The 14477-nt window shown below is 43.2% G+C and overlaps 1 protein-coding gene across 1 annotated transcript in view; it reads left to right on the top strand.

Annotated features, from left to right (window-relative positions):
• VPS13B (vacuolar protein sorting 13 homolog B) overlaps positions 1 to 14477 on the top strand; it is a 932812-nt gene that overhangs the window by 414904 nt on the left and 503431 nt on the right. Inside the window, 1 exon segment of the mRNA XM_029063425.2 lies at positions 10145 to 10272. Within this exon segment, the coding sequence (XP_028919258.1) occupies positions 10145 to 10272 (128 nt within the window).

The raw sequence follows: 14477 nt of genomic DNA on the forward strand, positions 1-14477 counted from the left end.
CTTAGTGGATAGAGTAAGGGACAGGGAGTCAGAAGGACCAGGGTACCAGTCCCTGCTCTGCTACTTATCTGCTCTGTGACCTTGGGTAAGTCACTTAATTCCTCTATGCCTAAGTTACCTCATCTTTAAAATGGGGTTAAGACTATGAGCCCCATATGGGACATGGACTGTGTCCAACCTAACTTGTATCAACCCCAGTGCAGAGTACAGTGCTTGGCACATAGCACTTAACAAATACCAAAAAAAAAGGGTGGGGGGAGAGAGTTGAGGGCAAAAACCCACCAAAAAGCTTACTGTAACTTGATCTCATCTCTCTCACCATCGATTTCTTGCTTACTTCCTCCTTCTGGCTTCCACCTTAATATCCAACAGATCACTACTCTCCCCTCTCTTCAAAGCCCCACTAATATCTCCTCCAAGAAGTCTTCCCTGACTCACCTTTCATTTCCGCACTGTATTTACCTTCCCTTTTGCATCGACTTTGCACTTGGGTCGGTACTCCTTAAGCACTTAAATACTCACCCCATTCCCAGCCCCAGAGCACTTAGGAACATATTCTTATATTCTGCTACTTACCCTATCTGTAATTGATTTTAATGTCCATCTTCCCCACTATCCTGAAAGCTGTTTGGAGGCAGAGATTGTATTATATTGTATTATATTCTCCAAAACACTTTTTAAAGGGCTCTGCACACAGTAAATGCTCAAAAAATACCACTGATCAATTGATTAATAGCCTGTCCCCTTGGGAATATTCTTGGGACACTGCATCCCCTTTTGAATGTACTTTGCTTTTAATTTGAGTGTACTTTTTGCCGAGTAAGTTCTCTATATTAGGAGATGGGATGGAATATTAGGAGTTAGTGATGGAAATTATCAATGTATTTACCACACAAATTTCAGTTTATTTTTAAGCTATGCTGTTTTCTTAATCTATTTAGCAGTAGGCATAACTCTTCTGTGTTGATGTTGGCTCTTAACCGAAGTTTTCATTCATCTCTGCCCTTAATTATTCCCAGCTCAGAGAGGTCATCTGGAAGGAAACACTGCACCATCTTATAATGAACTAAATGGATCTAAGTTTCAGTCAGCTAATCTAATAACTAACTGGCGGCAGGGTTAAATCAATCATAAATACTCTTGAGCCCTTCTAACACTTTTGTACTATTAAGGGCAGTTGCCTACCACTCACGTTGACTCTTCGATCACAGTTTCCTCTGAGTGTTCGAGGACTTGGTACAGTTCTGATGTCTGGTTGTCTGATGCCAGGGAATAATTAAATGCAGTGCTGACGTCAAAGCCATCTCTTCCTGCTGAACAGGCCAGTCAAGGCCACAGATCATCAGTAGATTTAAAGACACAGTACTTCAATATTTTAGAGAGATATCAATATGATAAGCACTGACAACTTCACATTAAGCAAATGTTCTGGAGCCTTTAATTCCAACTAACACACTGGAAGTAGAGAAGCAGTATGGCCTAGTGGAACTAGCACAGGGATGGGAGTCAGAAGGACCTTCATTCTAATTTTGGCTCCACCACTTTTCTGCAGCCGTCTACAGTTGGGCAAATCACTTAAATTCTCTGTGCTTCAGTTACCTCATCTGCAAAATGAGGATTAAAACTGAGTGGGAGGAGGCCATGTGGGTCAGTGACTCAGTCCAACATGATTATCTTATATCTATCACAGGGCTTAATATATTGCCTGGCACCTTGCGCTTAACAAATGCCATAAAAAAAAAATTGAAAATGTACTTATGAGACCACAGTACTGTGACTACAGACCCAATATATGGGTTGTCCAGAGGGTGTTTAGCAATAATTGAAAATGTACTTATGAGACCACAGTACTGTGACTACAGACCCAATATATGGGTTGTCCAGAGGGTGTTTAGCAATCTTTTTCTCTGATGCTATCTTTACCTGAACTCTCCAATGACAAACTGAATGTTTAAACCCTTTCTGTAATTATTTCCATGCCACAGGTCAATTCTAGGGGGCTTATAAAAAGCCCAAGCATTATCTAGGAAAAGGGATCAAAATTGGTTGGGGAGTATATATATATAAAGTCTGCTAAGCCTGAGGCCCCTGGGCCATGTCAGCCTTCCGTTAGGTCCTGGGTGGCCCGGCCTGTATCAAAAGGAAACGGGAGGTGAGAGGGGCAGAGAGTCCGCCTCTCGTGCCCACCTCTGCTCACAGTCTGTCTCCTTGCTCCACAATGAAGGATGGCCACTGCCCTCCAGGGTTCATTCTGAGGAACCTCCATGATCACTGTTCGGTTCGGCACCTTCAATTAGACTTCCATCAGAGGGAGAGGATAGGTGGTCTCCATTACACCAGATGTCTCCTACTGATGCAACTTCCCAAAGGGAAAGTTGTCTCCTTGTCTCTCTCCCTCTCCCTTCTGTTTCCTCTCTTCCTCTCCCTTGACTATCCTCTCCTCCTCTCCCTTCTCTATCCTTTGCTCCTCTTTTCCTCTCCCTTCTCATTCCTCTCCTCCTCTCCCTTCTCTATCCTTTCCTCCTCTTTTCCTCTCCCTTCTCATTCTTCTCCTCCTCTCCCTTCTCTTTCCCATCTTCCTCAACTGCTTCCCTCCTCTCTAATCCATTGCTCATGACTTTCCTCCGGCCCTGTACACCATCCCCTCTTAGCTTCATTGAACCACAGGCCTCCCTTTTTTTCTTAACTCACCACTTCCAGGTGCAGTTCCTGAATGATCCCGGATTATTCCAATCTATTAGAAACTTGAGCACTCGTACATTCTTTGATCAATCTATTTTCTTGTCTATCATTTGTGTCTGTTATCTCCATCTTTGACCTAGTGTGTTCTTGGCAACTTGTGTTAGTTTGTTTCCCTCCAGGTTAGGACTTGCTTCTTTTATTCCTTTGAAGATTTGCCCTGTGCCAAATACAGTGTTGGATACACAGGCACTCCATAAATGTGGCTGTTCATGATGAAGGAACAAAACCTATGTTCTTGCCCAGTGCTTTTTAAAAATGATAGCACTATACTCCTTGGTAGAGAGGTTATAAATCTCCCTCACATTTTGGCCCAGCTGGAAGTCATTGCTCAGACCAGCCCAGGCTTGAATTGCATGAGTAGCAGAGTTTTTAAGGGTAGACCTACTTTTCTAATTCCCCACTGTAGGCGGCTGTAATTTCTTCTTGCTTATTAATACCGTTGCTCTCTCGCCCCATATCTCACTGCTCGTTAGATGTCTCCTACGGATATTTTACGTTTTTCACGTGAAGCTGTAAAAGACAAAATCTGGTGGATTCGAAAACTGCACAAAGTTGTTTGGTTAGCAAAAATAGATGGGAAAATGTGTTGATGCAGCTCTTGTCGACTAAGCAGAGAAAGAAACGATGCTAGCCCCTGGATCATTTAAAAATTCTCCTTCACAAATTCTAGAATTCAGATGCATGACTAATCTTTTGATGTTAGTAATAAATCTTACATTTCTATCTACTCTGTCGTGAATGATTAGGTATTTTTAAAGGCATCAGCTGCCCCGAACCACAGTTCTACCTAGGGAATAGGACCAGTGATAAATGATCCTATTTGCCTTCACCCGTTTGCTTGATAACAAGGATCGGCTCCAGTGCCCACTACCTTTTACCCATACTAGCATGGGTGACTCCCAATCAATCAATCCATCAGTGGTATTCATTGAATGCTTACCAGGTGCAGAGCTCTGTACTAAGCGTTTGGGAGAGTACAGTACAACAGAGTTAGCAGACATATTCCCTGCCCACAATGAGCTTACAGTCTAGAATAGATGAGGTGCTTTGGGTGAGGATGTTCCCATGGATGGAAAGTTTGAAATCCTAGGGAATAGGGCACTAGGCATGGCCCTGTCCATCACTGTTTCCCTGAAGCAGCAGTGAGGAAGAGTGTCCCGGAAAGGGCCCAGTACAAGCAATGGGAGGATAGACCTGATGGGAGACCGGCAAGACACCGTTTGCATCAGAAACCATACTTCCCCATCACCAATTTCACTGCTCTCCAGATAGACGGTATGTGGTAGTCAAAAAGGGACTCAGAGTCAGCGCAAGCAACCAGAACTGAGCAGAAATACCCAGATCCAAGAGTGTATGCTGGTGAGAGTCAGTAAGACCTAATAGGACGATTGTCGAGATCTGTAGCAATCATCCTTTGAAGCATTGCAAACACACAAAACTGCTAAAATGCATGATTCTGGTCCCCTGGAATGTTACTGGGAAGGAAGTTTTAGCACCAGTTATTTGATTTTTTAATATTTTGTGCATTTGAAAAAATACAGCCCTAAACTTAGTTTATAATGTGTAACAGATTTAAGATCTTGGCCTACATTTTAATTCAGCTGCAGTTATTTATGCAATGCTCAGTATTAATGAAAACCAGAAAGCGAAGTTAACATACCTAGAAGCTAATGAGCTTTTTCAGAGTTTCCCTTTATGGAAAGCCTCCGTTTCAGTCTATATATCTAGAGTATTTCTCAAGGGTCCCTGGCATCCAGTACAAAGATGAGACACTGACTTATTACCAAAAGCTCTTAATGTGAATTTTGCCTAAAACAACAGAGCATATCCCTTGAAAGTCTTTGTGCTTTCAGTTGATGAAATCTACACGATGTCTTGTTGGTGATTACTTTGCTACTGTGGAGTCTCTCCTAGGTGACTCCATATATGACTTTTTGCTCTATTCCTTTCATTCTGACCTATGACGAAAGTTTCCATTTCATCCGTTACATAGTTATGTGGGCCAGAATTTGAACATTGGAATGATGAATTCAGTATCGTGAATGTGAGAACTGTGAATTTTCAACTTGAAAGCAACTCAGACTGACAGTAGGGTAAGCTCATAACGGATTCCCATACACCAGATCTCCCGTACTGGGCGAGAGATCGGCAGCTTCCAGTGCCCTTACTATGCTTACGCTTGGAATGCCCTCCCTCCTAAATCAGACAGACAATGACTCTCCCCACCTTCATAACCTTATTGAAGGTACATCTCCTCCAAAAGGTCTTCCCAGACTAAGCCCTCGTTTCCTCTTCTCCTATACCCTTCTGCATCATCCTTGCACTTGGATTTGCACTCTTTATTCACCCCACCCTCAGCCCCACATCACTTACCTGCAGTGTGGTCTAGAGAAGGATCATGGCCTAGTGGTAAGAGCAGGGGCCTGAGAGTCAGAGGACCTGGGTTCTATTCCCGGCTCCGCCACTTGTCTGTTTTGTGAATTTTGGCGAGTCGTTTATCCTCTCTGGGCCTTTCTCCCCCTAAGTGTTAGGGTAGATATAAGTTTATGAAGCTGGACGTTGTCCATGAGCCCTATGTGGCACATGGACAATGTCCAACTTCATAAACTTATATCTACCCTAACACTTAGTACAGTGTCTGACAGATAGTAAGAGTTTATTCAATGGAACAATTATTTTTTATTATGTACATATCTGTAGATTATTCATATTAAGTAGATATTTATATTTATGTTATTGTCTCCCCTTCTAGACTGTAAGCTCCTTGTGGGGATGGAATGTATCTACTGTGGGGTGTTCTACTGTACTCTTCCAAGCGCTTAGTACAGTGCTCTGCATACAATAAGTGCTCAATAAACATGATTTTATTGATGCCATCAAGACTCTCATTGGTCCCCTGCACCAACCTGGGAAGGAGTCAAGCATCAGTACCAGAGTGAGCCCACGATCATTTCTTAATGCTGGACCATCAGGGCCCACCAAGCTACTGGGACTCTCAAAATAATAATAATAATGATTAGTAATAATAATAATTGTATTTAAACACTGGGATAGATAGAGGGTAATCAAATTGGACCCAGTCCCTGTCCCATCTGGAGCCCACAGTGTAAGAAGGAGATAGAATAGGTGTTTAATCCTCATTTAATCCTCTATACTATTAACTCATTATGGGCAGGGAATGTGCCTGCCAATTCTATGGTATTGTACTCTCCCAGTGAATCATTTATTGAGCACTTATTGTAATAAGTGCTTGGGAGAGTACAACACAGAATAACAGAGAAGAGCTTAGTACAGTGCTGTGCACATAGTAAGCACTCAATATTGATTTTACAGGAGAGGAAACTGAGGCACAGAGAAAGTAATTGACTTGCCCTAGGTGACACAGCAGACAAGGGGCAGAGCAGGGATTAGAACCCAGATCCTCTGATTCCCAGGCCTGGGCACTTTCTACTAGGTCACACCAACCCACACTACTCTTGTGATCCCCATGAGGGCTGGGGACGTTGTCACTGTCTCAATCCTGTCCCGTTTTTTCCCCACAGAGCTTAGCATGGTGCTCTGCACAGAGTAGTTGCTTAATAAATGTTCTTGCTACTGCTCCTGAGAGACTCTTCATATTCATTCATTCATTCATTAGTATTTATTGAGCGCTTACTATGTGCAGAGCACTGTACTGAGCGCTTGGAATGTACAAATCGGTAACAGATAGAGACAGTCCCTGCCCTTTGATGGGCTTACAGTCTAATCACGGAACCCCAAGCAGTCCTGCGTTAAGTCTTTATGCCAGTCTTGCAGATAGATCTTAGAGCCAGCAGGTCTGCCAGCTAGTTCACAAGCCTATGCAATATTTTATTAGTACTGCCTCCTGTATCCATATTATCTCTTGCCCTTTCCTGGGCTTTTCTGTCGTGCGTGTCCTTTCATTTACTTTACATGCCCTTTGTAGCCACTGCCAAGACACGTCAGCATGGCCCAGTAGAAAGAGCCTGGGTTGGAGAGTGAGAGAATGCAGGTTCTAATCCCGGCTCTGCCACATGTCTGATGTTTGACATTGGGCAAATCACTTCACTTCTCTGTCCTTCAGTTACCTCATCTGGAAAATGGGGATCAAGACTGTGACTCTGTCTATTTTGATGGTAGTGATGCCTGTGTACTTGTTTTGCTTTGTTGTCTGTCTCCCCATTCTAGACTGTGAGCCCACTGTTGGGTAGGGATTGTCTCTATCTGTTGTCAAATTGTACTTTCCAAGCGATTAATACAGTGCTCTGCACACAGTCGGCGCTCAGTAAATACGATTGAATGAATGATAGGGATTGGGTCCAACCTGATGACCTTGTATCTGCCCCAGCGCTTAGAACTGTGGTTGGCACATAGTAAGAGTTTAATAAATACCACAATTATTGTTATTAGTATTATTATTATTAGCACCCCATCCCTGGCAGAGACATGCCCACTCTCTTCGCTTTCATATACTATTCTGCTCTCATCCAAACACATACTTTGGCAGGGGCACATACTCGTGTTCACCTCACAGCCAACTGACTTGTAACCAGACTCACCAATCCTCAGACTTCCCCTTGACTCTCATGCTGACCTGCTTTCACCCGTCCTCATGAAGGATGGAGTAAAGCAGAGCTTCATGTGATACTCAGCTGAAAAGTGGGTGAGAACTGCAGATGTAATCAAGGAAGGAATGTCTATCTTCATGCAGGCCCTTCAAGAGGACCATGACGTGAGGAAGTGTAAGCACAGTATGACCTAGTAGAAAAAACAGGGGCCTGGGAGTCAGAGGACCTGGGTTCTAATTCTGCCCCTGCTACGTACCATGACTTCCCTTCTCTGGGCCTCAGTTCCCTTATCTGCAAAATGAGGATTCCTTCATTTAATTGTATTTATTGAGTGCTTACTGTGTGCAGAGCACTGTACTAAGTGCTTGGAAAGTACAGTTCGGCAACAAATAGAGACAATCCCTGCCCAACAATGATGATGATGGCATTTGTTATGTGCTCACAGTCCAGAAGTCTGGGGGCAGGGACATTCTAAGTGGGAGGGAAAATGTTATTAAATCCTCATTTTGCAGATGAGGGAACTGAGGCACAGAGAAGTAAAGTGACCTGCTTACTGCATTAGAATCCAGGTCCTTCTGACTCCCAGACCCAATGCTCTTTCAACTAGGCCATGCTGCTTCTCTAGGTAATTTAGTTCCTGACAGCAGTTGTTTGTTCATAAAATCGTCCCTTGTTTTAAGACTATACCAATGAAGCAAGCCAGTATCTGTTCTAGTGTGTCTTGGGAGCACCAGAACTGAGCTGCACTCGCTCAAACCCACCCACCCCCTGCAACCTTGTGGTTATTTTGCACTCTCTGGGCTGAGAGGACAGAGGGAGGGGAGAGAGAGAGAAAAAAAAAAACCTTACACCCTTATCCTGTCATTGAAAGATGATGCCACAGGCAGTGAGATTTTCTCAGTGTGCACTGGGCTGAGTGTGCCCCAGACTGAGCTCCCCTTTTCCCTCTGCTCCCCCTTTACCCCCCCTTCACCTCTCCTCAGCTTTATTACCCTATTTATTTTGTTAATGAGATGTACATCACCTTGATTCTGTTTATTTGCTTTTGTTTTAATGAGATGTTCATCCCCTCGATTCTACTTATTGCTATTGTTCTTGTCCGTCCGTCTCCCCCGATTAGACTGTAAGCCCGTCAAAGGGCAGGGACTGTCTCTATCTGTTACCGATTTGTCTATTCCAAGCACTTAGTACAGTGCTCTGCACAGAGTAAGTGCTCAGTAAATACTATTGAATGAATGAATGAATGGTGTTGCTATAAGACCCAAGCTTGAGTAACAATCTCTTTTCTATTCTGTGATGTAAAGATTGCCCCCTGCTACACTGTGCATTTTTTGTGCACTGGTGGGCCCTTGGACATGGTCTTCCCAAAAGCTCTGCCCCACGAGAGTCACCCTGTTTCTGATTGTTGCAAATTAAGCAGTCCTAACCTATCCCCTGGGTGCCTTATCACTTGACGTTTTGTATCTTTCTTTTTTCATTGAATTCCTCACCCATACAGTGGTTTCTCAGCAGGACAAGGGGTGCAGAGAAATGCTTTTAGCAGCCTCAGCAGACAACTGCTATTAATGAGAAGCAGCATAGCTTAGTGGATAGAACACAGCCCTGGGAGTCAGAAGGACTTGGGTTCTAATTCTGGCTCTGTCACATGTCTGCTGTATGACCATAGGCAAATCACTTATCTGGGCCTCAGTTACCACATCTGTAAAATGGGGATTAAGACAGCCCTGTGTAGGACAGCGACTGTGTCCAGCCTCATTACCTATTTCTACCCCAGTACTAAGTTTACGAGATGTTCTACCCCTTGACGCTGTTTATTGCCATTGTTCTTGTCTGTCCGTCTCCCCTATTAGACTGTAAGCCCATCAAACGGCAGGGACTGTCTCTATCTGTTGCCGACTTGTTCATCCCAAGCGCTTAGTACAGTGCTCTGCACATAGTAAGTGCTCAATAAATACTATTGAATGAATGAATACAGTGCTTGGCACATAGTAAGCACTTAACAAATACCACAAGTAGTATTATTGTTATTATTAACATTATTAGACAACCCCTAACATGGGCAGTTTATGTTTTTTTTTTGTTTCTCAAGAACTCTTGTCAACCTGAATCTCCTTTCACAGACCCAGTATCATTATGGATAGAGTCAAAACATGAAGTATGTAAACAGCAATTTCACCCGCCCGAATATCTGCTAAAAGATTGATCTTGGCCTGGCAACCTTTTTGTGAAAAGCTGCTATTTTATTTTCACCAAATAAGCTTCTTATAATGGAAAAAAGGAATTATTTTGAATAGTTTAAGCATTCTTAATTATTATTATTATTATTATTAGGGTATTTGTTAAACATTTACTATGTGCCAGGTAATATACTAAGCACTGGGTTGGATACAAGCAGATTGGGTTGGACACAGTCCCTGTCCTGGATAGGGCTCACAGTCTTAATCCTCATTTTACAGTTGAGGGAACTGAGGCCCAGAGAAGTGAAGTGACTTGCCCAAGGCCACACAGCAGACAAGTGGCAGAACCAGGATTAGAACCCATGACCTTCTGACTCCCAGGCCTGTGCGCTATCTACTACGACATGCTGCTTCCCCTATATATCATCTCATATCACCTTATGATTCTGTTAGGAAAACGTATAGCAACTCCAAATAGCATTTTTAATCTCTTACATGGAGCCTCCTCTTATCATAATTAAGGTGGACCAGTCCCAGAAATGACCCATTTTCTCTCCTCGATTTCAAGACAAATCATAAATTTCTAAGTAAATCTGTGAAATGCTCTGAGGTGGCCAAGTCCATTGAAGACCAATAACTAGTATTCCTTTCCCTTAGAATCTCGACCTTTGTCAGTACCAGTGAAAACCATGCTGAACTCATCTGAAGGCGGCCGAAGTCCAGAGGAAAGAATGAAAGAATTTATTGGGGTAGTATGGAATGCAGTTAAGCGCCTCACACTTCAGGTAAGATGAAAAAGGGAGTGAGAAAAGTTATGTTGAATGATTTTTTTATGACTTTTATGTATTTCTGCACATTTAACTTGTATTAAAAAACTCATTTGATTCATGCGGGAACATTTTATATAAATAGTTTTAAAAGAATAGGCATTTTTTTCATTCTCTGCCTCTTTGGCAAATTCATCAGAATCATATTCATTAGAAGCATATTCACATTGAAATGTTAGTATTGTCCACATTTTTCATGCATGGTTTAAATGTTATGCAAAAGCACGAAAACCTAACTTGTATCAATTTACTTGGTTTAAAAAAACCCAACAACTTTTAAGCCGTTTTTTTCCTGCGTATCTCTGTTAGAACTTTAATTAATAGGCCAGAAACCTTTATGGATTTGTATGCTTTTCTTTAGTGTTGAGAAATTGCTTCAGATCTGAATGAAGGAAATGTGTGCCATTTAATTTCTTTCCCTTTTCACGTATTATTTTCATTCTCTTAAATTAGATGCTCTTCTCTTTCAACACGTAATGTAACCTGATATTTAATTAACAATTTTCCTTTTATTCATGGGCTTTTCCTGATGACATAAAATGAAGAAACTTCTGACCCCTGGCTTTAAGACTTATACTCTTTCTTATTCACTCCTTTTTTAAGGTATTTGTTAAGGGCCTACTATGTGCCAGAGAGTGTACTAAGTAAGCTCTGGGGTAGATACAGTATGAGCAGATTTGACACAGTTCCTGGTCTGCATTGTGCACACAGTCCTCATTTTACTGTTGAGGTAACCGAGGTACAGAAAAGTTAAGTGACTTGTCCAAGGTCACACAGCAGACAAGCGGTGGAGTCAGGATTAGAACCCAGGTCCTCCTGACCCTCTATCCCCGGCTGCTTCTTCAAATACATCCCAGCTTGCAGTCTTCATTCCTCCCAAGTTAATCTTCTCAGTGTAATTTATTCTCACCTGTCTTCCTCCTACCTGAATAGCAGTGTAATAATATAATAATAATGTTGGTATTTAAGTGCTTACTATGTGCAGAGCACTGTTCTAAGCGCTGGGGTAGATACAGGGTCATCAGGTTGTCCCACGTGAGGCTCACAGTCTTAATCCCCATTTTACAGATGAGGCAACTGAGGCCCAGGGAAGGGAAGTGACTTGCCCACAGTCACACAGCTGACAAGTGTCAGTCGGAATTTGAACCCATGACCTCTGACTCCCAAGCCCATGCTCTTTCCACTGAGCCTAGTAGAAAGAGCACAGACCTGGGAGCCAGGAGACCTTCACCTTGACAAACTACCACCCCATTGATCCTAGCATTTATCCTATCCCTCCTTGACTACCACGTCAATCTCCTCATTGACCTCCCTGCCTCCTGTCTCTCCCCACTGCAGTCCATACTTCATTCTGCTGTCTGGATCATTTTTCTAAAAAAATGCTCAAGTCCGTGTTTCCCCACTCCTCAAGAACCTCCATTGGTTGCCCATCCACCTCTGCAGCAAACAAAAACTCCTTCCCATTGGCTTTAAAGCATTCGATCACCTTTTTTGTTGTCTTATGCTGTCGAGTTGTGTCCGTCCCATAGTGACGTCATGGACACATCTTTCCCAGAACATCCCACCTCCTTCTGCGATGGTTCTGGTAGTGGATTCATAGAGTTTTCTTGGTAAAAATACAGAAGGCGTTGACCATTGCCTCCTTCCGTGGAGTCAGTTTGAGTATCCACCCTCAACTCTCTCCCATGCTGCTGCTGCCCCGCACAGGTGAGTTTTGATTTGTAGCAGATTGTGTTCCACTCACTCGCCACTGGAAAAACTAGGAATGGAATGAATAGGCCTCTGCTTGACTCTCCCTCCCATAGTCCAGACTGGTAGAGTACTGGAAACTCTCCAAATGTGGCCCTGAGGGGATTCAGTCTCCTTGCCCTCATCCTATCTTAGCTCTCTGATTTCCTACTACAACCCAGCCCATTAACTTCCCTCCTCTAATGCCACCATACCCACAGGACCTCAGTCTCGTTTATCTCTCCATGGAGCCAACTGATTCATCGATTCAGCAATTGCCCACAGCATTTAAGTTCATTCATCTGCCCTACTCTTAGCACTTAGGCATTTTCATAGCTCAGTTTAGAGCTATGAAAATTCCATTGTTAAAATGTCTGTTGCCTGAAGTAGCTATTTTACATGGATATTTTAAAACTATTATTAATGTGCTTCTGTATCCAAGCCCATAAATGGTATCCTTAAGCTTTTAATTTAACTCAAATTAATGCCTTTAGGAATGCAGAAATGATTTAGAATATGATTTGAATTAGGAAATGTCAAGCAGTCACATGACTCAGGACCATACGCAGTCCAATAATACCTCCCCATTGAGTAGAATTCCCTTACCATCAGCTTTAAGGCACTGAATCAGCTCTTCCCCCCCATCTTACCTCACTGATCTCCTACCACAACCCAGCCCACTCACTCTGCTCATTTCACACCAACCTACTCACTGTACCTCAGTCTCGTCTCTCACCTTGACTCCTTGCCCCCATAATCCCTTCCCCTTCACATCCGACAGTTCGCTACTCTTCCCACCTTGAAAGCCGTAATAAAATCAGATCTCCTCCAAGAGGCCTTCTCTGACTAAGCCCTCATTTTCCGTACCTGCCTCCCCTCCGCGTCGAGTCTGCACTTGACTGTGTACCCCTTAAGCACTTTGATAATCACCCCAACCCATATTCTTATACTCTATTCTTTGCCCTGTTGTTTTTATCTTAATGTCTGTTTCTCACTGGAGTCTTGGAACAGCTTGAGGGTAGGAATCCCATCTGTGGCAGGGATTGCCTCTACCAACTCTATTTTATTATACCTTCACAAGTGCTTAGTACAGCGCTCTGCACACAGTAAGCACTCTATAAATTTCATTGTTTGCTCGATTCTCAACCTAGGTGAGCTCTCACTATTTATGTTGCTTCCAATCTTTATGCTGTCAACATCTTCCAGCATTGTTTCTTTCTCCTTCAATTATTGGTGAATGGCTCTTCCGTCAGTCTCCCCTGTTCATTCAATCATATTTATTGAGTGCTTACTGGGTGCAGAGCACTTTATTAAGCACTTGGGAGATTACAATATGGCCAAAGGACACATTCACTGCCCACAGAGAGTTTACAGTCTAGAGAGGGAGACAGGTATTAGTTTAAATAAATAAATTACAGATATGCACATAAGTGCTTTGGGGCTGAATAAAGGGAGCATGTCAGGGCAACACAGAATGGAGTGGGAGAAGAGGAAAGCAGGGATTAGTCAGGGAAGGCTCCTTGGAGGAGATGTGCCGTCAATGAGGCTTTGAAAGGCGGGAGAGTAATTGTCGGATTTGAGAAAGGGAGGACGTTCCAGGCCAGAGGCAGGACTTGGGCGAGAGTTCAGTGGCGAGATAGATGAAATCAAAGCACAGTGAGAAGGTTAGCATTAGAGGAGCGAAGTGTGTGGGCTGGGTCATAGAGGGAGAGAATTGAGATGGGGTAGGAGGGGGCAAGGTGATTGAGTATTTTAAAACCATTGGTGAGGAGTTTCCATTTGAGGCAGAGGTGGATGGGCAACGCGTGGAGTTTCTTGAGGAGTGGGGAAACGTGTCTTCACTGAGTTTGTAGAAAAATGATTCAGGCAGCAGAGCGGAGTTTGGACTGGAGTGGGGAGAGTCAGGAGGCTGGAAGGTCAGCAAGGAGGTTGATAGAGTAATCGAGGTGGGATAATAGTAATAATAATTAAGATATTTGTTAAGTACTTACTATGTGCCAGGCACTGTTGTACGCACTGGGGTAGATACAAGAAAGTCATGTTGGACCCATTCCCTGTCCCATATAAGGCTCACAGTCTTAATCCCCATTTTACAAATGAGGGAACTGAGACCCAGAGAAGTGAAGTGACTTGCCCGAGGTCACACAGCAGCCAAGTGGCAGTGTCAAAATTAGAACCTATGACTTTCTCTTTCCCAGGCCCATGCTCTGTCCACTAGGCCATGCTACTTCTCATGGGTAAATGCTAGGATTAACATGGTAACAGTTTAGATGGGGAGGAAAGGGTGGATTTTAGGGGCTTTTACTCTCTTTCAGTGCGAAAAGCTCTTTCCCCTCAATCATTTATTTATCACTGTATCTATTTCTGTATGGAGTTTGTTTACCTGCCACAAGAAATCGTACTCCATTTTAAATTTTTGGCGACCTCTGCTTTTT

This window comes from Ornithorhynchus anatinus, chromosome 4, assembly GCF_004115215.2.
Source record: "Ornithorhynchus anatinus isolate Pmale09 chromosome 4, mOrnAna1.pri.v4, whole genome shotgun sequence".
Taxonomy (NCBI): domain Eukaryota; kingdom Metazoa; phylum Chordata; class Mammalia; order Monotremata; family Ornithorhynchidae; genus Ornithorhynchus; species Ornithorhynchus anatinus.